We start from the raw sequence: 25,195 nt of genomic DNA on the forward strand, positions 1-25,195 counted from the left end.
AGTTATACTGGGCTAAAGTATCAAGAGTTGCAGTGATGGACTAAAAGCATTTTTTTCAGGAATAAAACTAACATATTCTTGCCTCCTAAATGTTCACAGGGTCCTTGCACATTGTTTTTCTTCAAGCCACATTTTATCTCATATGGTAACCTGTCAATGTACTAACTTTTCTGGTTTGCCCTTAAAAAAAAGTTAACAAAAAAGGGAAAATTTGCAAGCCCAAAGACAATTTGACCAAGAAGCCCTGGAAGATCATATCTTAAGGCAAGAGCCCAAATATGGAAACTGGGCTAAAGGCTATGCTGTGAAGTCCAACCATGGAAACTTGACAATGAGTAAGCAGCATCTTCCTCCTCTTACAGGTCTCTCTCACCCAAATACATACCCTCATAACAACATACACCTACACCCAGAACGTAGAGACCTACGAATATCTAGGGTTGAGATTTTACCCAGAGATGCTGAGGCACTGTGCTTACAGAGTGGGTATAAAGAAAAGCAAAAGAAAGTAGAGTAGAAGGGAGAATGGTATTTCTATTCCTTAATTTCAGTATATTGTCCTTTTTCAAGTGTTTCTTAGGTTTCAAAATGTGTAAGCCATATATTATGCTTTCTTAAGAACTACTTCCCAATCGATTTACTTCCTGGCTTATTGAAAAATGAAAATTGCCATTTTTCAATTTTTTAAAAATCTTTTTTCCTGTCTTTCTAAATGTTTACACTAGACCCACTAAGTGGTTTTGCTGTCCTTAGAGTTGTTTGCTCTCATCTGTTTATTTTTATTTCCCCGCTGCATTTTCTTCCATACTCTTACTGTTATGGCTTGAGAAACTCTGTTACCAAGTACGGTCTTTCTGCCCAGAGTACACAGAAGCCAGTCCTATGGCACCGGCTTTTGAGAAAAGGCTTTATTGTGAGGTTGACCAGGAAGGAGACAGGAGGCAAGACTCAAACCTGTCTCCTAGATCCAGGGTTCGGTACAGGAGAGTTTAAAGGGATTAGGGGGAATAGGTCCGTATGTGAAAGTGCTGGTGGGGCAGGTTTCAAAAGGAGGGTTTTGAAATTGGACCATTCATGCTAAGATATGATAAGGGGCTTCAGCACTGGATCTTTCTGGGCAATGAACCCTTTGCTTATGAAGGGGTTCTGGTCTTCCAAGTTGTGGTCATGATCTGGTCCTTTGGTTTCATGGACGGATGTGGGGGGCTTGAGGGGGCAACTTTGGTTCTGGGTACAACTGGAAGTCAAGCTTCTCTCCACTGTACATGCTTAGGTTTTGGCATGACTTGCAGGTTTGGTTTGTCCTCTGAAAAGCTACTCGGTATCTTGTTAGAAATAGGGTAGGGCCAGTTTGAGCTGGTTCTATGGTTATATGAAGTACCATTTTTGTCCATCATTGGAAAGCACTTTGGTTCTTGAAAGGCTTTTTCAATCATCCTAAAGCTGAGGCAGGACATGAAGCAGAAAATGGAAGTGACTTGATTTTGATTTATTTCACAGGATGCAGAATAAAGTCTTCTCTGATGGGAAACTAATATACTTTACAAATCTTTTATAAGGTTAGTTATTTTGGAGGGTATTTTCTTCTCCAAAGGTAATGCATACCCTACTAATTAAAATTAGATGCTTCTTTATCTTAAAGGGGTCAGCATCCTCATAACTGGTATTGGAAGGAACATGGAACCTGAGACAGTTTGGGGATCTTGGTTCTTCTGTCAGACTATTGTTAAAAAACAAACTTTAACTGAGTAAACTTGAGAATCTACTTAGCTGTATTAAATAATCCATAAATCAGACAGCATCCCACCTAGCTGCCAGAAAGGCTCCAAGGGGCTGTACAAAATGGAAGGTGTTTACAGGATAGGGAAATGGATTATTAACAAAAGAAAAGAAAGGATTATTTTGGCTCAGCAATCTTTTCTTTGAGGGAAGAGAATGGGAAGGGTTTTTATCATGAAAATTTCCTCTTCTTTCTAAGGGGAATGGAGAGGGCCCAGGTGACAGATTACCTTACTGGTGCTTGACCAGAACACTCCAGACTGGTTAAGGTTGTTTCTGGGAGGTTAAAACTGCAATTAGGTCAGATATTAAATGTAGGTTTGGTATCATGGGCTTTTAGCATGAGTCATGCTGTTGTGGGAAAGCCCCAAGTCTAAATTCAGGGTCAATTCTGAAGAACTGACATGAAGCCTTATTCAAATTTGTAAGAGTTTCAATAGGAGCAATTTACGAGGGTAAAGCAGCTACTCTCAGTGTGCCTGGAAGACTCCAAACCCCTCCCAGGCCAGAGTATCCCTTTTCATAGGGAGTAGGGTGGGTAGCCAGGTAGACCACCAAAAAGAACAATGCAATCCTGACTTAACCACAGGCAGTTATCACACTCTGTACATTCACTAACCTCCTTTCTGGAGGCATGATATTTGTTTTTGGTTGGCGTTCCGGTTTTCTGGGTAGTCAGCCAAGCCCAAGGCTACAGAGAGTTAAACAGAAAGTCCGACATTTCCCAGATGCCTTTGCTGCTGGAGCCATATTGCATCTAAAGTGAGCTCCCCTAAAGATGTCATTTTGGGTCTGTTGTTTTCTTCTAAATAGTGTCTTCAAAAATTCCTTGGAAGAGTAAAATAAACCGGCTCTATTTATGATTTTCATGCATCCCTGGAATGCATAAAGCATGGTTCTGAGACATTGTTCTAACTCAGTTGTTAAAAACAAACTGTTAAAGAGAAAAAGCATAGGCCCCAAATGGCCTCACTTGTGCTAAATCTCATGATACCAAACCTAGATTTACTACCTGACCCATTGCTGTTTCAATCTCTCCCAGAAATATATCTTAATGAGCCAGTCTGAATTTTCCCGGTAAACACCAATGAGGTAATTCAGCGACGTTCAAATGGTGTACCGCAAGGGGCACACTGGTGTGCCACAAGGATGTTTAAAACATGCAGTACCTGACTACTTAGTCAGGGGCACTGACCTCTTTTCCCTTAGACTGTCAAATAAAAATGTGACAACTGCCAACACAACAATAGCCATCTGGTGTGAGTGAATCAAAATTATACCTTTTTTTTTGTCGATTGGCAGAAATATATTTTTTGGTGTGCTGCAGAATTTTAGTCATTACTTTATTTGTGCCACGAGAAGAAAAAGTTTAAAAATGGAAAATTGTTTATGTGGGCTCTCTCTACCTCCCTCCCCCATAGAAAGAAGAGGCAATTGCATGATAAAAACCCTTGCTGCCCCCCTACACCCCAGAAGTGTTGCTCTAAAAATAGTTTTTCATTTTCTTCTGTTAATAGTTCCCTTGTCCTGAAACCGGGAAAAAAAACAAACAAAAAAAACCTGGCATTTGTGCTGTCTGTCACATACCAAACCCAATAAGCAGAGACAGGGATTGAATCTTTATGGGCCCTTTATTCATATGGCTGGTGATCTAAGATGGTGGGTTCATACCCTAACAACTGTCTTTAATTCCATTTTAAAATGGCCTTTTTTATAAGGAAAACCAAGTGTAGGTAAAGGGGTTTGGAATTCAGGGAAAAGTTAATTGGATTAAAAAAAATGAGCATCTCGCCCTGCGGCCCTAGCCAGTGGTCATCTCACCCTGGAGCACAAGGGCTCAGATACCATCTTGAATGGTTTTCAGTCCGCCTGAGGCACAAGGGTGGAACCACTTGTGGTCTCCTGGAGTCAGGGTGGGTCATACCTTCAGTTCCTGAAACAATAGCTTTTACACGCATTGATTGCTAAGTTTATTAGCTAGGACTTAAACTAAAATTTTCCAACTCTTGAGTCCCCTACCAGTCCCACCCTTCTTCCCATAAAAACCTTTCATTTTGTACAATCCCTCCAGAGCCCTTCTTACATAGCTAGAAGGGATGCTGCCCAATTTATGGGTTACTTAATAAAGCCAAATTGATCTTCAAGTTAATTTGGATGAATTTTGTTTTTTTAACAAACAAGGCCCCAAAACCCAGTGTATTGAGAAGTGGTTTTGAAACATCGCCATCATTGTAGCAGCACCCTGAAGACTTGTGTAAACGCACAGGCCTGGGCCCCAGCCCGAGACTGACCGAGTTGTCCTGGAGGCTTGGAATGTTCATTTGTAACTAGAATCCCCGGGTAGCGCTGATGCTGTTAGCTCAGACACCACAATCAGAGAGGCACCCTGCTAGCCTCCTCCAGATCAGGATACTTCAAGGTTCTCTGTGTCACTTTCGTGGAGAAGGCCCTCCAGGTTAGGGCTGGGTGGCATTTAGCAAAGATGGACTGCCCATGGCTGGCCAGAACACATTCCTTCCCAGGCGAATCATAACGCTAAGAAGCAAAAGAAGTAAGTAATCATTAGACTGCTACTGAAGGTCAGGCTACCCGAGTTGCTACATTCTGCCCTCGCACGTGACCGTTGGGCGTCTACACCCTCCCGGTCTCCTGCCTCCTCCCCAGCCCCGGGGCCTGACCGTCGGAGTGGGGCCGCAGGACAGCTCCAGTCTCCCCGGGCTGTGGCCTTGGCCCGCGATGGCGCTGCTGGACGCGCTCTTCTGCTGCCTGTTGGTGGCCTGTCAGGGCCACCCCGGCCTCGGACTGCCCCTGGCGCCGGCCCGCGGTCAGAGTCCCGCTGCGGCGGTGGGTGAGTCACCTGTGACCCTCTGCCACCCCGCGAGCTGCCTGGAGCGCTGGGGCGGAAACTGCCGCTCAAAGTCAGGCAAAGTGCCCGGGACAGGCAGGGCAACTCGGGTGGGACTCGGGTGGCCGGGGCTGTGCCGCTCTGAGCGCGGGGACGTGAGGGCGAGGGCGACAGAAGGACCAGAGTGCCAAGTCCACCGGCAGGGGAGATCGGGACTCGGCGGGGAGAAGTACCCGTGCCGGTGGGGGAGTTCCGAGGGGGCGCAAGGCAGTGGTTTACTTTGTGTCTCCGGGTGTTGCGCTCCCCGGGGAAGGGAGGAAACGCTGCGTGCCTGCAGGGAAAAAACTTGGAGTCGGAGGTCTCCCCCACAGTCTTGAATCAGCTCAGAGCCGAGGCGGGGCTGAGGGCTCCCCCCCTCCCCCCCGCACCGCAGGGTGTAAATGTCACTGGGACTTTTGTATCTTCTGTCCTGCTCACGGAGTTTGGTGGCCTTTTCTTCCCCCAGGTAGAGTACCGTCACAGCCTCGGTGCTACCCACCCCTTCGTCTACCTTAGAACAAGTGGGAGCCTGCTGTTCACTTTACCTGGATGCGAGGCTCCCTGCCCACGGGACCCATGTCCTTGGTTCTCAAAAGTTAACACAGTGCCTGTTCCAGTGGTGATTCTCAAAGTGTGGTCTGGGACCAGTAGCACGGGCAGCATGCAAACTTGTTAGAAACACAGGTTTTCAACTCCAACCCTGGCCTTGGATCCGAAACTGCGAGATTTGGGGCCCAACAATCTGTTTAATAAACTCTCCAGGTGGTTCTGATAGGCGCTGGAGTTTGAGAATCACTGGTCCAGAATAGATAAATGTTGGGTGAGGGATTTTACAATGCCACCTGAGCCTTCAGTTTCAAAGATCAAGGTACTCACACTTCCGAAACTCCCTTTAAAAATAATTGCTCTGTTACTTAGCGGGGAAAAACCAGATAGGCGGAGTTCTGTCCTACGTTTGGGGCATAGCTGTCTCAGAAACTCAGCACAGTGCTGAGTCCCGAAACCTCTCTGTAGCTCTCTCACTCTCTCATGTGATTTCGGAAATGCTCTTCGAGAAATGTCTCCTCTTGATAGTCAAGTCCTCATGACTCAGCTGTCAGGCAGTTGAAAACAAGAAATGTAAATCAGGTTTCCCAACCATCAGTCATAACAAGAAATTGTTCCAAAACACTTATGTATGCTGGCTCCTGCTTTTATTAATTAGGTGGCTGTTTACAGTTTGGATATAAAATGTCCCTGATTGCAAGAGATCAAACAGTGGCAAGTTCACTGTTTGTTTTTAAAAGTCTGATTGCTGAAGGCTTCAGTGGCAACGTGCTAGGGTCTAGTGACTCACCACTCACACTTCTGTGTTTTGGTAAGAAAGCGAGGAGGTGGAGTCATCTAAGGAAGAGGAAGGGAAAAGGTTAACTACAAAGAGCTGCTTACATGTTGACTCAGCAGTTTCCCACTGGATATATTTCTTTACTTTTGCACTTGATGTAATCTTCCCCCTCCTCCAACCCAGCATGCTTGGATTTCCTTACACTGCCCACCAGCACTGGCCTCTGCTCTTTTGCTTGTGTGTGTGCATGCCTGCGCAAATTCCCAGTCTCAGTTTCCTGCCCTGTACAGTTCTGGTGGTCAGAGGACAAAAGCCCAGGGAAGCTTCACCAGTGTGTTTAGCCAGAACTCTAGCTTCAGTACGTCAGGACCTGCTGGATTATTTGGTAGAAACTGACATAAACAAATAAACAAAAAGCACCTATTTTAAACAGCCCTATGTCCAGGCATCTGAATTATGGTTTGTTTACTAGGTTCTTTGGGATAAATTAAAACATTTTAAGATAAATAAGCTTTTTTGGTATAACTTTGAGCACTTACCAGGTGTGTTGACAACACACATATCCACATATGGTTGTGGAAATCTTTCGAAAGATTATCTGCACAACAAGAAAGTAATTGTGGTGCAGTGAAAAGAACTTTGGATTGTTAACTTTTGGGGTGAAGAGAATCTGCATTGGAGTGTGGGCTCTGTCACAGGCCTGGTCTATGGTTTTTACACAAACACACACACAGAGCATTTTGTATACAATTTTACATGGAGGTGTGAGGTGTGGCCTCCTGAGGTCCATTATTCATGAATTCCAGGTTAAGGGCCTGTTTGAGCTCCATTCTTGGCTACTATTTAAAGATATCCTTCAGTGCATCTGAGTAATTACCCTCACTTATCTGTCTGGCAATGCAATGTAGTGGGAAGAACACTGCTCTGCAAGTCTGGTTTCAATTTAGCTTTCATTGCTGAGTCACTGTGTGATCTTGAGGAAATCCTGAAATCTGCCTTTGATTAATTAAAGGATGTTCTTTGAGGGCCTACTATAGGTCAGACATATTCTAGATGCTAGGGATATATACATGTAGGTGTTACAGAACAGACCCATGGAGGGGGGTGAACGATATACTATTACCAAAAGGACCCCCCCTTCTCTCTGGGTGTTCCCCGCCACCTACTAGGTTCGCTTGGCCCACCTCCAGAGGAAGGACATCTCTCAATGCCAGAGATTGGTGAAAAGGAAAGGAATTATTTATTTAAAAGTTATACGGACTTAGATAAATAACTTAGTGTCCTCATTAAAATACTAAAGTCCTTTAGAAGACACACACAGTCCTTCTTTCTCCCTCTGCCCAGTCCGGGGTACTGTATCTCAGGAAAGAAGTAGAAGTCTGTGATTCAGGCCCCCGGCACCATCAGCAGTGTCACCGCCACGATCTCCAGTTAATCCAAAGCCATGTGGCACCTTCTCATGGCCCACCAGCAAGAGTCCTTTTGAAGCAGGGTGCAGCCAAGAGGAGGGCCCCAAGAAGGGATTTGTAATGGGGTGCAGGACTCAGGGTGTCCAGGAAATATTAGAAAAATGTATGTAGGATGTCCTCACCCCCACAGGCCTGAGCCAGGGGGAATGGGACACATGGAACAGGGCCATTCAGAGCTGTTTTGGGTAGCAAGAGCTTTGCAGCTAACCCCTGACAGTCATTTAACATATCTATAACCTTTAACTGGTTTCATAGATATGTTAAATAGCTGTGGCCCTGCTTTGAGCCAGGGAGATGGGAGTGACTTCCACCCAAGAAGGGTCTGGGAAGCAACTCCCCCTGGTTACAGGGCCTGCGTGAGAGCTTGGAGATGATTGGCTCCACGCCATGGGGCCACACCTGCCCAGACTTACCATGGCAGCCCAGTAAAGCTGGAAGAATACGGGGATGCTGGCAGGTGTAGCTGACTGCAGGAGGAGTCAGAAATGGGCTGCAAAGGAAGATGGGCGCTGGGATTTAAACCTAGGCCCGGCAGCCATAGAGATGAGTAGACCATGTGGCTCTGAAGTAAATAGAGAGAACCACGAGGTTCTGAGGGGAAAGGAAGAGGTTCTGAGGGGTCCTCCTTCTGAAGGAGAGTAGAGAGGACCACGAGGTTTTGGAGTGCTTCTTTTTGCCACGCGGCTTAGGCAGCAGGAGAGACTGCCAGGAAGAAAGGGGAGGAAGGACTCTTGCTGGTGGGCCGTGAGAAGGTGCCACATGGCTTTGGATTAACTGGAGATTGCAGCAGCCACACAGCTGATGGAGCCGGGAGCCTGAATCACGGACTTCTACTTCTTTTCCTGAGACACGGTACCCCGGACTGGGCACAGGGAGAGGGAAGGACTGTGCATCTGTGGGTATTCTAAAGACTTTAGTATCTTATTGAAGACATTAGGTCATTACTCTTAAGTTTGTGTAACTTTTAAATAAACAATTCCTTTCCTTTTCACCAGTCTCTGTCATTGAGAGACGCCTTTCCTCTGGCGGTGGGCATTTCGAACCTAGCAGGTGGGCGTGGGGGAAGGAACCTCCAGAGACAGAAAGGGGGAATCCTTCCTGTAATAATTTATCGTGAGCCACCCCCGGCCCTGCTCTGTAACACTTTCACCCCTTTTCTTCCAAGCAAAGCCTCTCCTGCTTCCTAAGCCATGTGGCAAGAGGAGCAACCCAAAGCCATGTGGTCCTGACTCTTGCCCAAGCCACAGGGGCCCCTCCTGTCATGGCTGCCATGCCTGGGTTTAAATCCCAGCGCCAGTCTTCCTCTGCAGCCCCATTTCCAATTCCTCCTACAATCAGTTACACCTGTCAGCATTCCCATACTCTTCCAGCTCTGCTGGGCTGCCATAGTAAGTCTGGGCAGGTGTGGCCCCTTGGCATGGAGCCAATCATATTCAAGCTCTCACGCAGGTGCTGTAACCAGGGGGAGTTGCCTCCCAGTTACGTCTTGGGTGGAGGTCACTTCCATCCCCCTAGCTCAAAGCATGGCCACAGTTATTTAACATATCCATGAAACCAGTTAAAGGTTATAGATATGTTAAACGACCATGTCAGGGGTTAGCTGCACAGCTGTTGCTATACAAAACAGCTCTGAATGGCTCTGCTCCATTTGTGCCTTCCCCCAGCTCAGACTTGTGGGGGTGAGGACACCTATATATATTTTTCTAATATTTCCTGGACACCTTCAGTTCTGGACCCCATTACAAATCCCTACTTGAGGCCCCCCTTGGCTGCACCCTGTTACATAAGCACAAAATTATATCAGAGGGATGCATCCTTAATGTGTTTTGGTTTTGCTTAACAAAAACTTAATATATTTATAATCTCATGTCCCTTAATCATCACAGTGTCTCCTGTAGGTGTTGTCAGTATCTATTTTACATGAGAGGAATGAGACGAGGGTATTGGAAGGTGAGCACACACAGAGAGGCAGTGTGTGCAGTGGTTAAGAGCAAAGTGGCCTCTGGAGTCAGGTTTCCTTAATTCCCATCTTGGCTCTTTTGTGTATGGTATAAGTGACTTGGGCTTGCTCTCTGTATGTTGCAGTTCTTTATATATAAAATGGACATAATGATGAATTAATGCAAGTAAGGCATAAAAATCAGTACTAAATTTATAGTAAGTACTCAATAAAATTTTAACTATTCCTTGGAAATGAGGAAGTTTAATCTCAAATTCAGGTTTGGGGTTATCAAATAATAGTAGGACAACTAACGCTGAGCTTACTAGATGCCAGGCACCTTCTAAGAACTTTACTTCTCCTAAGTCACTGAACCCTCATGTAGTAGGGTTATTGTAGGGTTGTTGCAGGATTTCAGCAACTAGATTAGTAAATTGAGCTTTGATGCAAAGTCAGGTGGTCTGACGCTGGAGTCTCCACTCTTAACCATAGCACTATGCTGTTCTGTGTACAGTTTGCTACACCTTAACATTTTACTAATAGTAAAATACATGTTTACACAAAATGAGATGCACTACATATTTACATGCCAAGGAAGGACAGCCTCCAGGGGGATTCTGAGCTATTTGCCAACTCCGATTTGTGTGTTGGATACAGGTGTCTAAGCTGGAACTAAAAGTTGGAGTATTTTCTGCATTATAGAATAAAATAAATCACTCTTAGCAGATGTTTTAAAATGAAGACTGAACACCAAGGAATGGGCCATAAAGACTATTTTCTGTCTACTTCTGGATCTTTTGTTTACCCCTTTGTAGCTGTAAACTTAAATGTGTTATACAATCACAACAATGTTGCGAAGAAACAGCCCAAATCTAACTTACCTTCTCTATCTTAACAAATTAACAGTTTCCAATATTTTACTTTATTATCTCAGCTCTGGGTTTTATTCTAGTGTTTGCTTACAAACATACTTAGCATTTTTCATCTTTGTATAGATATAAGTTTGCATTCTACTTGTTTGTCCCATGCTTCTGGTGTATAAATATATAATAGAAGATATCCTTCTATTAAAAAGCTTTTAAAAACTTCTGGCATTTACAGTTTTTGGCTTAAAGCTAGTATTGAAGGTTTTTTTTCCCTCCATTAATGCCGAGAGACAAGGTTTTAAAGAACACAGGAGGTTTGGTTTCTGGTTCTGCAATCTATTCACTGTGTAACCCTAACAAACCACATGATATTTTTACATCAATTTTTCTATGAGAAGCATGTAAATAAATTATAAAACCTTACATTCTGGAAGGAAGGAGACATGCTATTAAAACACGATATAATATTATTATTGACCTCCCAGAAGGATGTCTCCATGTATTTCATTAGGCAGCTTGTATGTGTTACATAGTCTTGTTAGGTGGTCACACGGTCACAGAGCTCCTCAGTTCTGACACATTTAAGTAGTAAATTCTAGTACATTCTTCCTTGGAATTCTCATCTTCTCATGGGGAAGGGTTGTATTAAGCCTCAGGTCCTCTCGGAACATCAGTTACTAAGGCTTTCTTCCATCACGGTGAAGTGCAACTATCTGTCATCCTACTGTAAATATTTGTATAGGAACACCAAAAAAAGAAGTGGATTCAACACCATTTTCTGTTCTAATCAACAGGACAGTTTTGGCATGTGACTGACCTGCACTTGGACCCTACTTACCACATCACAGATGACCGCACCAAAGTGTGTGCTTCATCCAAAGGCTCAAATGCCTCCAACCCTGGCCCTTTTGGAGATGTTATGTGTGATTCTCCATATCACCTTATTTTGTCGGCATTTGATTTTATTAAAAATTCAGGACAGGAAGTATCTTTCATGATATGGACAGGGTAAGTTATTATGTAAGTACCATGAGTTACTTGATATTTATCTATAGTGTCTTAAGCGTCATTAGAATGGTGAATTCCATAAGATTAATTATGTTTTAAAAATCATTTGGGTTTAAAAAAAGCTAGATCAAATTAATCAGCATCATCAGAGTTAAGAAAAATTTTAGAATTTTGGCATTTTTTCTAGAATACACACTCTAGAAATATGTCTATGATGACTAAGACATAAATCCATAAAAAGTACACTTGTATCAGGGTCTTGAAATATTTATTAATGTGATAGAAGCCTTGATTTAATAACAAAAACAAATGGCAACAATGTAGTTCAACTGTGATAGCAATTTCATAAACAACATACTTTAGTAGTATAATTAAATAATTCCATCCATTATGATAGAGTAAAGAGGCCCATATTTCCTGTACCTAAAAGAGTGACTCTGGCACTATTTTAATGAATGTATACATTGTAACTCATTTAATCTTTACATTAGATATTACTATCCCCATTTTTCACACGAGTAAATGAAGGCACCAAGGAGCCACGTGACTTGCCCAAATACACGCAGCTAGCCATGTAAACTTCTAGCTGTGTGGCGAAGCTGGAATTTGAATCCAGGCATTTTGCCTCTGGAATCTGTGCTTTTAACTTACCAAAGATTTTTCTCTCTTACAAATCTGCAGTCAGGCAGTAAAATAGGATGAAATGTCTAGTTTATCTTTTTAATTACACAAATTTTTAAAGTAGGACTCTTTGTGGGAGAAAGGTAAATGAAGAGTTTACATCTGTTGCTTTATGGTGGAGGTCTGCAGTGACAGTACACAGTAGGCATCACACGTGAGTCTAGTGACTTTTAATGGAAACTGATTTTGTTCTCTATGGTTCTTCCTCATTTTCAGGGATAGCCCACCTCATGTTCCAGTCCATGAGCTCTCAACAGACACGGTCATAACGGTGATTGCTAATATGACGACCACTGTCCAGAGCCTCTTACCAGACCTCCAGGTTTTCCCTGCGCTGGGTAATCATGATTATTGGCCACAGGTAAATTTGGCCTCACCTTCCAGAAGTGCTTAAATGATTTTTCCCATCAGCAGTGTCAAAATTATGACAGTAACTAGCTGATGCAGGGTGTGGGAGTGGGCCCATCGAGGCAGAGTGTGTTCTTAGTGCCAGCCATTCAGAAAGGCAAGACTAGTGTTCTGAGGACATTAAAGTGACTCTTAGTAAGTCATAAACTGTTATATCCAGAGTAAGTTTTTGGAAGCACATTACCTAATTTATGGACTATTAATTTTTGTTTTCCTTTGTAATGTTTCTTAATTTCTCCTTTCTTTTGAGTAACTTTGTTATTTATTTGCATTTCCATGATAAAGTTAGCAAGATAAGTTGATGTTGACAAATGTTTACATTTTTTAGAATTGCAGTGAGGTATACAAAGCTCTCCACACTCTAATCTAAGACAGATTGTGACTAAAACCTTTAAAACCAGCAACTATCATAAGAACAAAAAGAGGGAGGTTCACGTTCAAGTCCAATAAATTTATGGAGTAATTAAGATGTGATTCAAGGCAGAGACTGTATTCAGAATATTAAATACCTGATACAGCCTGAGCTTCACCTTATCAGGGCAACTGTTTGTTAAGCAGCCTGTGCATAACAGCTGGATACCAGCCTTAGTTTCAGGTCTTGTCACGGTAGTGTGGAATCTTAGATTTGTGCAGACTACAGGCAGTCATCCAAACCGGCCTGCTGCTTGTTTTTGTAAATAAAGTCTTATGGAAACTCAGCTATTGCTATTTGTTCTGTATTGCCTATGGCTTCTTTTGCGCCAATGGCAGAGTAGAATAGTTGTGACAGAGACTGTATTGCTCATCAGCCTAAACTATTTATGAATTTGCCCTTTGTAGAAGTTTGCTGACTGTGGTCTAGATCTACTCTTCATTTTGTAGGTGAGAAAACTGAGGCCTAGAAATGTTAAGTTGCTTGTTCAAGTGCTCACCATCACTCATAGGCAGAGCCCACATCCTGGATCTTTTGTGTGCAATTAGACCGACATCCTTTCACACATCCTTAACTCTTGCTGGACTGACGTACCCAACATCTCTGGTACATGATGTTTACTTCATGCCTCTCCTTGTCTGCATGTTTCTTTTTGCTTAGCATATCTTTTCCATCTCATGTCAAAAGCACGCTTCATGAGGGTTTTGATTGTCCTAGTTAATCTAACCTGAATACAGTGATTTTGAAAAGTTGTACTTTAGGGCAAGCTTAAGTTTCAAGTGACCTCCTGGCATTGGCCTCCAGTCTTAGATGAACAACACGTGAGTCTTTCTGAGTTGGCCTTTCAACCAGTGGTCAACTGCTGTTACCACTGAGATGTTAGACAGCATGGTGCAGAAGCCTGGGGACGAACAGTCTCCAGGAGCCAATGGTTCTTTATACACACTGCTTTTATGTGTTTTAGGGGGCAGAAAGACTGGTGCAGTGGAAAAGTGGGATTTAGAGTCACATCTGCTAGAATTCAAATCCTTATCCCACCTTGCTTCCCTTAATGTCCTTGATCCGTAGGTCCCTCATTTGTAGATAAGAGCAATAATGCCACCCTTGAAAAGTTTTTGTGAGAATTTGTGACACCGTATGAAAAAGGCATGGCTTCCTACCTGGCACATAGTAAGCCCTCAGCAAGTGGAGTAGTGGTGGTTATAGCATTAAGCTGTGACACATGATACATTTTCTCTAACTCCTTTGAGGAATTTTTTCTCTTTACTTTTATCTCTGTCTTCTTTTTATGAAATCATGATATCACATCTTATAATAATTCAAAGATGTAGGTACTATCCAACTTCTAAACTGTATCTTATTGTAGGTACAACTAAAGTAAATTGCAGAGCCTGTATACCTTAGTTAATTTTATCCTCTTTCCACCTTAGGACTTTATATCTGAAAATCTTTCTATTATTCCATGCCCATCGTTCCATCCCACATGTTATTTCGGGAATGTCAAATGTAACATGAAAGGCCCACGACAATTTTACTGGAGATTGATACCTGAGCTGGAATTCTGGTAAATGTTAGTGACAAATAGAGATGACAAGTGTAATTTCCATTAAAACCCCGTAAACTTGTACATAAACATAGCTACATAAGCATGCGTATACAGATGCAGGTCCCCACCCATTCCCTCAGAAGCTGATACTAGTGTGGGCAGCCCTGGGATTCTTTCCAGTTGCTGCCCAAGAAAGCAGTCTGGGCCAGGGTCCTCATTCACCCCTAAATTGGTAAGGCTGGTGCCACGAAACTTTTGGGTGGGTCCCTCTGTATACTTCATTTCTTGGCAGTGGTCCTGTCACAGCCCAAAAGGACTGAGATGACAGCATGGTGAAATAGATAATTAGACGTAGGTGTGGTGGTGCCAAGACCTGAGATTTAGACCCAGCTCTGCAACTGTCCAGTTCTCCCTGGTCAAATCACCTAACTTCTGTGGTGCTGATATTTCACATATTTACAATAGAGAGAAAAGTCTAGAGTGAGACAGATACATATATATATCTGAGATTCCACATGACCATATCAGTATGTTAGGTTCCGTCTCAAAGTACACAAATGGCTAAGACTGTAGGTTTTTTGATGATGGCGATGATGATGATGGTGATGACCAATTTTTAATCAGAATGTAGATTGGCCTAAGCCATTGTGTAATTTTCAGATAGATGGCTGTAATCTTTAGTAGAAGCTGAAAATATGCTTTGGATAATTAGCTCGTTAAAACAACGTGTTTGGTTATTACTTGCTCTGAATGTATTAATACTTTCATCATGTATTAAGCATATGCATTAAGAACTAATGTGACTTGGGTCATCCTGAAATACACCTAAGCATTTTAATTAATGCTGACAGGGAAACTCCTTCTCTATCACTGATATACAGAAGGAAGTGATGATAGTGAATAAAATGGCATCAGTTTTTTATTGTAGTTTTTTTAATTGGAGCAATTATCCAATTTTACAAATGATTTCTAGGTTTTTATTTCGTATCTACTTTCTTAAGTTTTGTTTTTTACTTCCCTAGAGTTTTTGTCACCATACGTTATTGTAATATGATAAAATAGAAAGATAAAAGATACTATATGATAATAAAAGAAAGGTTTTGTACTTCTAGTACACCATTTTAAATCAAAATATGTTGACAAAATTTAGGTTGACATAGGAGACTTCTTCAAATCCAATTTTTGTCGTTATAAATCTTTAAGAAGTTAAGAAGCTCGATACTACTAGTGATAACATGTCGCAGGACTTAATCTAATTTTCTCCACCCCTCCCCATGCTGTGCGAGGCCCTGCATTTGGTCAAGCCCAAAGCTGCTTCGTGTCTCTTTAATGAGCTCATTTTCACATCCTTTCTATACCCTGGTCTCACTAAAACGAGTTCGCTTCTCTGTATGAGTGTATGGCACTATCTTTGTGTCACTCATTGTTTTTGCCTTTTTAAGAAAATGTAGTCAATATACGACATATTATTTTCAGGTATGTAACAGTGATTTGACACTTATATACCTAACAAAGTGGTCACCGTGGTAAGTCTAGTGACCGTCCGACACTGTACAAGGCTATCATGATATTGTTGACTATATTCCCTATGCTGTACTTTACATTTCTGTGAACTTACTGATTTTATAACTGGAACTTTGTACCTCACGTTCCCTTTCACCTCTTTTGTCCTTCCTCTCTGGCAATCAATCATCATTTTGTTCTCTATGCCAGTGAGTCTGTCTCTGTTTTGTTTTGTTCATTTGTTTTGTTTTTTAAGTTCCACGTATAAGTGAAATCATTAGGGATTTGTTCTTCTCTGGTTGATCCCTTTTTCTCTCAGCTTGGTGAATGATTATTCAAGGCCTGGTTCAAATGCTCCATTCTCTCTCCCTGCTGACTTTTCAGACCAGACTTGATTATTCTTGCTTCTATACTCCCAGAACCTCTGCATTAGCACCTAGTGCATTGTGTTACAGGGGGCTGATTGTATTTTGTCCCTGTCTCCCCAACTAAGTTATAAATTCCTTGAAGATTAAGTCTATCTAGTATTCATCTTTTCATTTTCAGATGTGTAACATAGTAGTAAGCACTCAAGCAATGTTCAATTCTTTAGAGTTTCAATGGTGCATTATATTATCTGTGGCCAGGATCAGCTGCCTTCCTTCACCAGCAAGGTGTACAATGCAGTAGCAAACCTCTGGAAACCATGGCTAGAGGAAGAAGCTATTCAGACTTTAAGGAAAGGTAAGGGAAAGATTTACTCATCTCTATTTTGCCTCTGTTTTTATTCATATCGTTTAGACGTAGATCTTTAATGTTTGCTTGGGTGTGCCAATTCTGGAGTGCCTCTGAGAGCCTACCCAGATTTTCTGGAGGCCGTAAGTCATGTTTGAAAGCTGAGGAGAGAGAGGCATGGGCGGTGAGTGGGCCCAGGACAAAGAGAGCGAGGCCATCTCAGCGGCTAGTTTTGACAGTAGACTCTCGGGTATTCTGACACCACTGTGGTTTGCTGGCATCAGTGGGGCTGTGCCTCTGAGCCTCATCTGCACAGAGATTGCAGCAGCTCTGGTTTGTCTGCCATTTCTTCAGTCGTCTCTGGCAAGACCAGTGTGTGTTCTCACTCTTTGAATTTTGTATTTCACAACAGTTCTCATCTTCACTTCCCCAATTGCACAAAAATAGTTTATATAATAATTTTTCTTTTACAAAATTCAGTACCTCATTGCCGAGTGTCAATATATTTAATTTTATTTTCTTCTGAGTATTGGAAACCACTCTTGTTACCTCTGCATGTGGAAGTGCCAGCGCTGGGCCTGGCCCAGGGTAGGTTTTCAGCAGGTGTTTGTTAAACCTGATTCTTATCTAATGACTGCCTATGTGCGGACAACTAGACAATGAGAAATGAATACGACCATCCTGACTGGCTTGTAAACCCTAATTAAGAATAAGATTTGAGCAAAATCTATCACAACCGAAAAAAAAAGAATTTGCTTTCCCAGTGACTGCACATGTGTGTGTGTTTTTCTAAAGTGTGTTTATTTGTTTTTATAGGTGGCTTTTATTCACAGAAAGTTTCAACTAATCCGAACCTTAGGATCATCAGTCTAAACACAAACTTGTACTATGGCCCAGATATTGTGACCCTGAATAGGAGTGACCCAGCAAATCAGTTTGAATGGCTAGAAACTACACTGAATATCTCTCAGCAAAATGAAGAGAAGGTAGACTTCTTTTTTTTTAATTAATTAATTTATTTTAAATCATTTTGTTGTTGTTCAATTACAGATGTCTGCATTTTCTCCCCACCCCTCCGCCCCACCCCAGCCAAACCCACCTTCCTCCCCTGCTTCCACCCCCCCGCCCTCGGTTTTGTTTGTGTGTCCTTTACAGTAGTTCCTGAAAACCCCTCTCCCCACTGTCCCCTCCCCACTCCCCTCTGGTTACTGTTAGATTGTTCTTAACTTCAATGTCTCTGGTTATATTTTGTTTGCTTTTTTCTTCTGTTGATTATGTTCCAGTTAAAGGTGAGATCATATGGTATTTGTCTCTCACTGCCTGGCTTATTTCACTTATCATAGTGCTCTCCAGTTCCATCCATGCTGTTGTAAAGGGCATAAGCTCCTTCGTTCTCTCTGCTGTGTAGAATTCCATTGTGTAAATGTACCGTAGTTTTTGGATCCACTCATTTGCTGATGGGCACTTAGGTTGCTTCCAGTACTTGGCTATTATAAATTGTGCTGCTGTGAACATTGGAGTGCATAGGTTGTTTTGGATTGGTGTTTCAGGGTTCTTAGGGTATAATCCCAGCAGTGGAATTGCTGGGTCAAAAGGCAGTTCCATTTTTAGATTTCTGAGGAAATTCCATAGTGTTTTCCACAGTGGCCTCACCAGTCTGCATTCCCACCAACAATGCACTAGGGTTCCCTTTTCTCCGCATCCTCTCCAACATTTGTTTGTGGATTTGTTTATGTTGGCCACTCTGACTGATGTGAGATGGTAATTCAATGTGGTTTTAATTTGCATCTCTCTGATGGCTAGTGATGCTGAGCATCTTTTCATATGTCTCTGGGCCCTCTGTATGTCTTCCTTGGAGAGGTGTTTGTTCAAGTCCTTTGGCCATTTTTTAATTGGGTTGTTTGTCTTCCTGGAGTGCAGTTGTGTGAGTTCTTTATGTATTTTGGAGATCAGACCCTTGTCTGAGGTATCATTGGCAAATATATTTTCCCATACAGTTGGTTCTCTTTTCATTTCAATGCTGTTTTCTTTAGCCATGCAGAAGCTTTTTATTTTGATGAGGTCCCATTTGTTTATTCTTTCCTGTATGGCCCTTGCTTTAGGGGACATGTCTGTGAGGATGTTGCTGAGTGGAATGTCTGAGATCTTCCTGCCAATGTTTTCCTCTAGGGCTTTTATGGTGTTACGACTTATATTTAAGTCTTTTATCCACCTTGAATTTATTTTTGTGTATAGTGTAATTTAATGGTCGAGTTTCATTGTTTTGCATGTAGCTGTCCAGATTCAACGCCATTTGTTGAAGAGGTTATTTTTGCTCCATTTTATGTTCCTGCCTCCTTTGTCAAATATTAATTGACTGTAGAGACTTGGGTTTATTTCTGGGCTCTCTGTTCTGTTCCATTGGTCTAAGTGCCTCTTTTTATGCCAGTATCAGGCTGTTTTGATTACAGTGGTGAGAAGGTAGATTTCATAGACAAAATCAGCAGGAGATAAACAGAGGGCTAAATTTCTGAATTTATTAATCTTGAGAGTGAGGGTCAGATATTAATAAAAGTGTTACAATTTGAAGATATTTTCATATGAAACACATTATAATTTATTTCTGTTGTTATTTTATTTTGTTTTGTTTTAATGTTTTGAGGAATAATTGACATCAGTTGCTATAAAAAAGGTTGATATTGAAAAAATTGTGACCAATGTCACAATTACATAATATCATCAGTGGTGTATTTTAAATGAGACAAGTGCAAATATAATGAAATTAATATTTCTCTAATTTCATCTTGATAATAAATAGGAGAGATGGTATACTTTCTTTCCAAATTTAAACAATATAGTATTAATCCTGAGTATCTAAATGTCATTTTGTCACAACAAAGGTGATGACAAATGTGCAAAAAGATCCTCAGCTGTCCCCCTGTGTTTCTGCCCGCAGGTGTACATCATAGCGCATATCCCAGTGGGGTACCTGCCCTCCTCCATGAGCACTACAGCCATGAGAGAATACTACAATGAGAAACTGGTAGATATTCTCAGAAGATACAGCGATATCATTGCAGGGCAATTTTATGGACACACTCACAGAGACAGCATTATGGTTCTTTCAGATAAAAAAGGTAATGTGGCATTTTGTTTGTGTCTCCCGGCTCCAAGATGCTGGAGCATAGCAGCAGATCTCTGGTAATTTTTACTGACTTAGTCAATGGAGTGTTTCATTAACTCAACCTGCCAGCTCCAGACTGTGCTTGATCACCTTCCGTGATGGAATGGGGAGCGGCCAAAGCGGAGCAGGGCCCGGAGCTGGGTTTCTCCTGTTCTCCCACAGGGCCGCTGTCATTTGATTGTGGTCAATATAATACAAAAGCCTCTGAAACCCTCAGCTCACTCAAATTTTCTTTTACATCCTCAAGTTTAGAGAATTATTACTGTTTGATGTTTTGAAGGTGGTTTTGAGATGACTTGTTTTAGTTCTCCTAATTTAAAAACCAACGCATGATTTACTATTGGTTTAAAGTAAAACATAATGAGCTCTTACTTTTAAGTGCTTATAGACATTGTCATCTACTCATCATTAAAAGAAAAAATTGAAGAAACTCTAGCATCAAACAAAACAATCAGGTATTTTTAAAAATGATTGCATGAGCACAGAGAATTAAGTTAACAAAACAAGAGTTCTGATTTTACAGCCGTCAGCCAAGAGACAAATCAATACGTATTTTTTTCAGCAATTGGGTAACATTTTTGAAATGCTGTACCTCTTTCATCTAGAATGAGTGAGCTTGGTAAAAATGATCATGTTTTAGAATTTGATAGCTTTGTTACTCAGAAAGAAATTTAGTTCTATGATATGTATAAAACATGGTGACACTGTAATCAAATTTTTATTATGCAATTATTGGAAATCGTCTGAGGTGGAGATACAGGACAAACTCGTTTTGGGTTTTCATTGTGTGTACTTGTAAGAACTTGAATTTTTTATCATGGAAATGTTCAAGTATATAAAAAGCAAAGAGAATGATTTAAAAAAAACTGTGTACCATCATTTATATTTAATATCTATCAAGATTCTGCCACATTTGTTTACCTATCCATTTTTTAGTTTGTTTTTTTTTCCTGAAGTAGCTGAACGTGAATCTTAAGCTCAGATGTTTCAGCCCTACATGCTTCTGTTGCATGGCTAAATACATGAGCAATTTACACAGCCATTTATCATTAACTTATGGAACAAAATCAGGGATAATTCTTTGCTCTCATGTAATACTAATCCATAATAAAAATGTCCCTAATTTCTCAAAAGTGTCTTTTTATAGTTGTTTCAGGTCAGGATCCATCAAGGAACATATATCATTGACTGTTATGACTGTCAGTCTCTTAATCTGGAACTTGTTCATATTTTTAATAAGAAACTCAATTTCTAAAAGACATATTTTTGTGTGTACATGGTTTGTCCAGGAAATCCAATAAACTCTGTGTTTGTGGCTCCTGCTGTTACCCCAGTGAAGGGTGTTTTAGAAAAACGGACCAACAACCCTGGCATCAGACTATTTCAGTATGACCCTCACGATTATGAATTACTGGTAAGTTGGTATAGTTTAGAATTGACCCTAGACTTATGCATTTGCAGTTTTCATTGTAGTTGAATGTTTTTCATTTGTTTAGTTCAATGTTTTTAGCGTAACTATGTGAGTTGTATTTGTTAAAATTTTATGACGTCTTTCTTTTTGTAAATATATATTTGGAGTGTCAGCCCTTTCCAGGTGTGGGCTTATGAGGTCAGCCTTTCATAGGCTGTTTCTCTAAAACTTCTCTTCTAAAGGCCTCGCATTTCATTAGATGATGTTTTCACTAGGTCATGTCCTATTTGTGCACTTGTCTACCTGTTGAACTATTTCACTAAGCCGTATTTGTTATTAACTGCTCTTCCTTAGAACATAGCTGTGAAGGTGAGTGTAGTTTCTGACCCCATACTTTCTCAAGGGCTGTATTACCTAACTTCTCTGCCTGAGTCTATTCCTCAGTGCTTGGTCCATAGCAAGTTCCCAATAAATGTTGGTAAAAAAATTTTGTAAAGAAAATAAGTTGAGTTGAACATTTATTTTTGCTGTAAAAGTTCTCTGGAGCTTGTACATGACTCTGCGTTAGATACATTTAACATTGAAAGACTGGGCTTCTAGCTTAGAGGTAGTAGCTCTTTCAACAGATATAATTGGGGAAGAACTTCTCACAGTCTCTATTGATATAACTGCTTTATTTTTTCCTAGATAAATTTTATAGGAGGTGGCTCTTTTATTTCTTAGAGCAGGTTTTTATGAAGGAGGTAGAGCAGGGGAAATCTAATTTAATCCATAAATATTAGATTAAATGAGGAAATAGAATGATTGACAAATAAACTAGTTCAAAGGAGTTGTTTTACAACCATTAGTTACCTGTTTTTGGATCTGAACCTCAGATACACACAAACACACACTCACATAGAACAATGTCCCTGATGTAGAACTCCATAATTTTTGAAAGTGCAAAACAATTTGCATAGTATGACTTCATTCTTTTTAAAAAGCCAAGAAATAGGAAATAGGTATATATATTCTAAATATTTATTTTGTTCACAAAGTCTAGAATACCACACATGCCCCAGAGTGCTGGTAAATGTTTAACAACCTGCTCACTGTGGGGGGGGGGGGGGAAGCACTTTGATTTTAATGTTTGCCGAGTTCCACAGTGTAAATACTCCCATCATGGCCAATTTCAAGCTGCCAAAGTAACATCAACCAACTCACAAGATTCCTGAAAGTCTGACATAGGCTCTTGTGATCTGGTTACAAGCCGCCCCCAGTACGCCACTGGTATGTACCCCATTGTTAGCGCTGGCTACTTCTGACATTTGTGAATTGAAGGCTTTTTATTTGTACATCTCTATATAATTGAGATTATTTTATATTATATTATGTTGTTTCATTGTTTTTAAAATGAAAAAAGTAAAGTAGATCTTCTATTGGGACTCTTTTTTTTAAAAAAAAAAGAACTTTTACCTTTTTTAATAACTACAACTCTAAATTAAGAACATCGCATCAGTCCTAGTAAAGACTCTTCTTGCTGTGCAATAAATGCTTCATGGGGCCTAAAATGAACCAGGCTTTCTCACTGTTTTTAACTATAGGATATGTTGCAGTATTACTTGAACCTGACAGATGCTAATCTAAAGAGAGAGTCCAACTGGAAGCTGGAGTATATCCTGACCCAGACTTACGACATTGAAGATTTGCAGCCAAAAAGTTTGTATAGATTAGCTAAGGAGTTCGCAACCCTAGACAGTAAGAAATTTATGAAATACTATAATTACTTCTTTGTGAGTTATGACAGCAGTGAAATTTGCGATGAGAAATGTAAGGCCTTTCAAATTTGTGCAATTATGGCTCTTGATCATAATTCCTATGAAGATTGCCTCAAACAATATTATTGCATAAGGCACAGTCTATAGTATTTCACAACTTGTGTTCATAGGAAGTGTAACATTGTTTTGTGTTGAGATCAGTTTGTGGAAATTGTTATATAAATCTTCCTGAGTTATGGAGTGGGCAAACAGAATTCTTTTCTTTGTTTTCTTTTTTATGATGTTCAAATGTAGATATTTTCAATATTCTAATTTTTATTACATTGAATGTATTTAAACTGCCCATTACTACGACAATGTCTGGATGTTAATTTTCTATCTTCCGGTTTATATAATTACGTCTAATTTATGCTCTTGTTGAAATTGCCATTTTTACATTAAAGCAAATGACTTCTTCCTAAGTATGATGACTGATTCTTAAAATATTTAAATCTCATATATAAACTGAGTTAACACTGTTGACATGCACTGTCTCCTTTTGGGAGAACACCATTGTCTCATTAGGGTCTGACTCCAGGACGCATCACGGACGGGTGCTCTCTGTCTTCACATTTTAGTAGTGCTAACTTTTAAGGAAAGAATGTCACACGTTGTTCTTACTGTAACTGCAGTACTAGCACAAGGCCTAAGGTCCTAGTCCAGTTTCAGAAACGTGGTAAATAATTGTTGAAATGAAGTGAAAGATGTGAATATTTCTCAAAGAAGCATACTGGGATGCTGTGGTGGCATTTTCTTCATCACAATATTCTGAGGGAGGATAAAAATGAACTTTCATTTCGTGGGTTTGTTTTTAGGGTTCTTCCATAGTTGTTTGCTTCTCAACAGCTTCTCTCAAGCTGTTGTTTGTTTCCGGTCTAAGTGGGAGAATTGAAGTAGAAGAAAAGAGACAGGGCTAGAGATGTAGGGGAGGAGACGATTGTATGCCCCAATACATTGGGTTGCTGGAAAAGACATATATCAGCAGCCTTGGGTCAATCAATAAGGAGAGTGGAACTCATTATCCTTTTGACTAGTTTGATTTAATATAAAAAATGACTTGTAGATACAAGATCTCATCATAATAAAACCAAATTATCTTAATTTCCAGAGGGGTGAGAATGTATTTTAAAATAAAAATATTATATCTAAGAAACTCTCAGTGTTCATTAGGTAAATATTTTTAATTTTTTCTTTTAAAAATACGTGAGAATGTTTTAGACATGAGAATACTAAAACAAAGCAAAGATTTATTGTTATAAAATAATCATATTATTTAGAAATCTTCTTACTTACAATCATATTTAAAGTGAGTATTGTCAAATGACTGCATCATATAGTTATTCTTATACTCAACAGGCAAATGTTTTAAGAAAACAGGCTTGTGCCATACAAGGAGAATTGGTGAAAGCCAAAGGTGACTTGAGCTGACCTAGACAATGAGCCCCAGCAGAAAAGTGAACAAGCTTGGGCTTGCAGGGTTATTGTGGAGGAAACTTCTGCATCCTTTGGGGACTGGGGTAATGAACATTGAGGGCGCTTCCCACATTATTCTACAATATAATTTGTTAATGCTACCTTTTTGTATTCAGTTTACTTTCACCTTAAAATACAAATAAATGATCTTAAAGTACAAGTAATATTTAGGTATGTTATCAGTAGTTAAGTGAGTTTTTTAATTCTACAGTCAGAGCTGTTACAATTATTTATTGTGTTTTATTTCAGATTATGTTTAATTATAGAAAAAATGTTTTAGCGTCCACAGTAAAAGTTGTCTTGACTTGCCTCTGTTTTTTAATAGGGCTTTGTCAAATTTATAAAGCACACTTTGTTTAGATGATTTAAACTGATACTTTCAAACCCGTTCTGTTGCAACATTTAGCCCACACTGATAGGGAAGAAGGGGAGTAAAGGTGAGGGAAATTGGCAAGAGTCCTTAGTAAGAACCACCGGTTTAGGTGGGTAGAGAGATTTAGGGACAAAGCATACATGCATATGTATACTGGGAAATATCTATTTAAATGAATCTTCCTATTTATTATAGTAAAAATAAATTGCACAGCCATCTCCCATCTTGAATGATGGGAGAAAAATCTTAGTGAATTCAGCAGCCCTCCTGGTGGCGCCTAGTCCTAGGATACCATGTGATCCTTTTTCCAGACCCCTGAGAAAATTCTGTTCCTCTAGACTCTTAGAAGATAAGCTGAATCCTGCCTCTCAAATATTGTCACATCTGAATAAGTCAGTCAGAGAATGACAAATACTGTGATTTCACTTGTGGAATCTAAAGAACAA

The 25,195-nt window shown here is 40.5% G+C and overlaps 1 protein-coding gene across 1 annotated transcript; it reads left to right on the forward strand.

Annotated features, from left to right (window-relative positions):
- Positions 1–4,415: 4,415 nt before the first annotated feature.
- SMPDL3A (sphingomyelin phosphodiesterase acid like 3A) lies at positions 4,416–23,325 on the forward strand. Its single transcript, XM_024552163.4, has 8 exons — positions 4,416–4,627; positions 11,056–11,269; positions 12,167–12,311; positions 16,446–16,542; positions 17,350–17,519; positions 19,469–19,649; positions 20,986–21,110; positions 22,691–23,325. The coding sequence occupies exons 1-8, from the start codon at positions 4,516–4,518 to the stop codon at positions 23,009–23,011; spliced, it is 1,365 nt and encodes a 454-aa protein (XP_024407931.2). The 5' UTR covers positions 4,416–4,515; the 3' UTR covers positions 23,012–23,325.
- The last annotated feature ends 1,870 nt before the right edge of the window (positions 23,326–25,195 follow it).

Source organism: Desmodus rotundus, chromosome 11 (assembly GCF_022682495.2).
Source record: "Desmodus rotundus isolate HL8 chromosome 11, HLdesRot8A.1, whole genome shotgun sequence".
Taxonomy (NCBI): domain Eukaryota; kingdom Metazoa; phylum Chordata; class Mammalia; order Chiroptera; family Phyllostomidae; genus Desmodus; species Desmodus rotundus.

Coding starts and splice junctions, on each gene's coding strand:
- SMPDL3A (XM_024552163.4), top strand. CDS start 4,516: ATGGCGCTGCTGGACGCGCTCTTCTGCTGCCTGTTGGTGGCCTGTCAG. Junction 11,270..12,166: donor TCTTTCATGATATGGACAGG/GTAAGTTATTAT, acceptor CCTCATTTTCAG/GGATAGCCCACCTCATGTTC. Junction 12,312..16,445: donor ATCATGATTATTGGCCACAG/GTAAATTTGGCC, acceptor ATCTGTGGCCAG/GATCAGCTGCCTTCCTTCAC.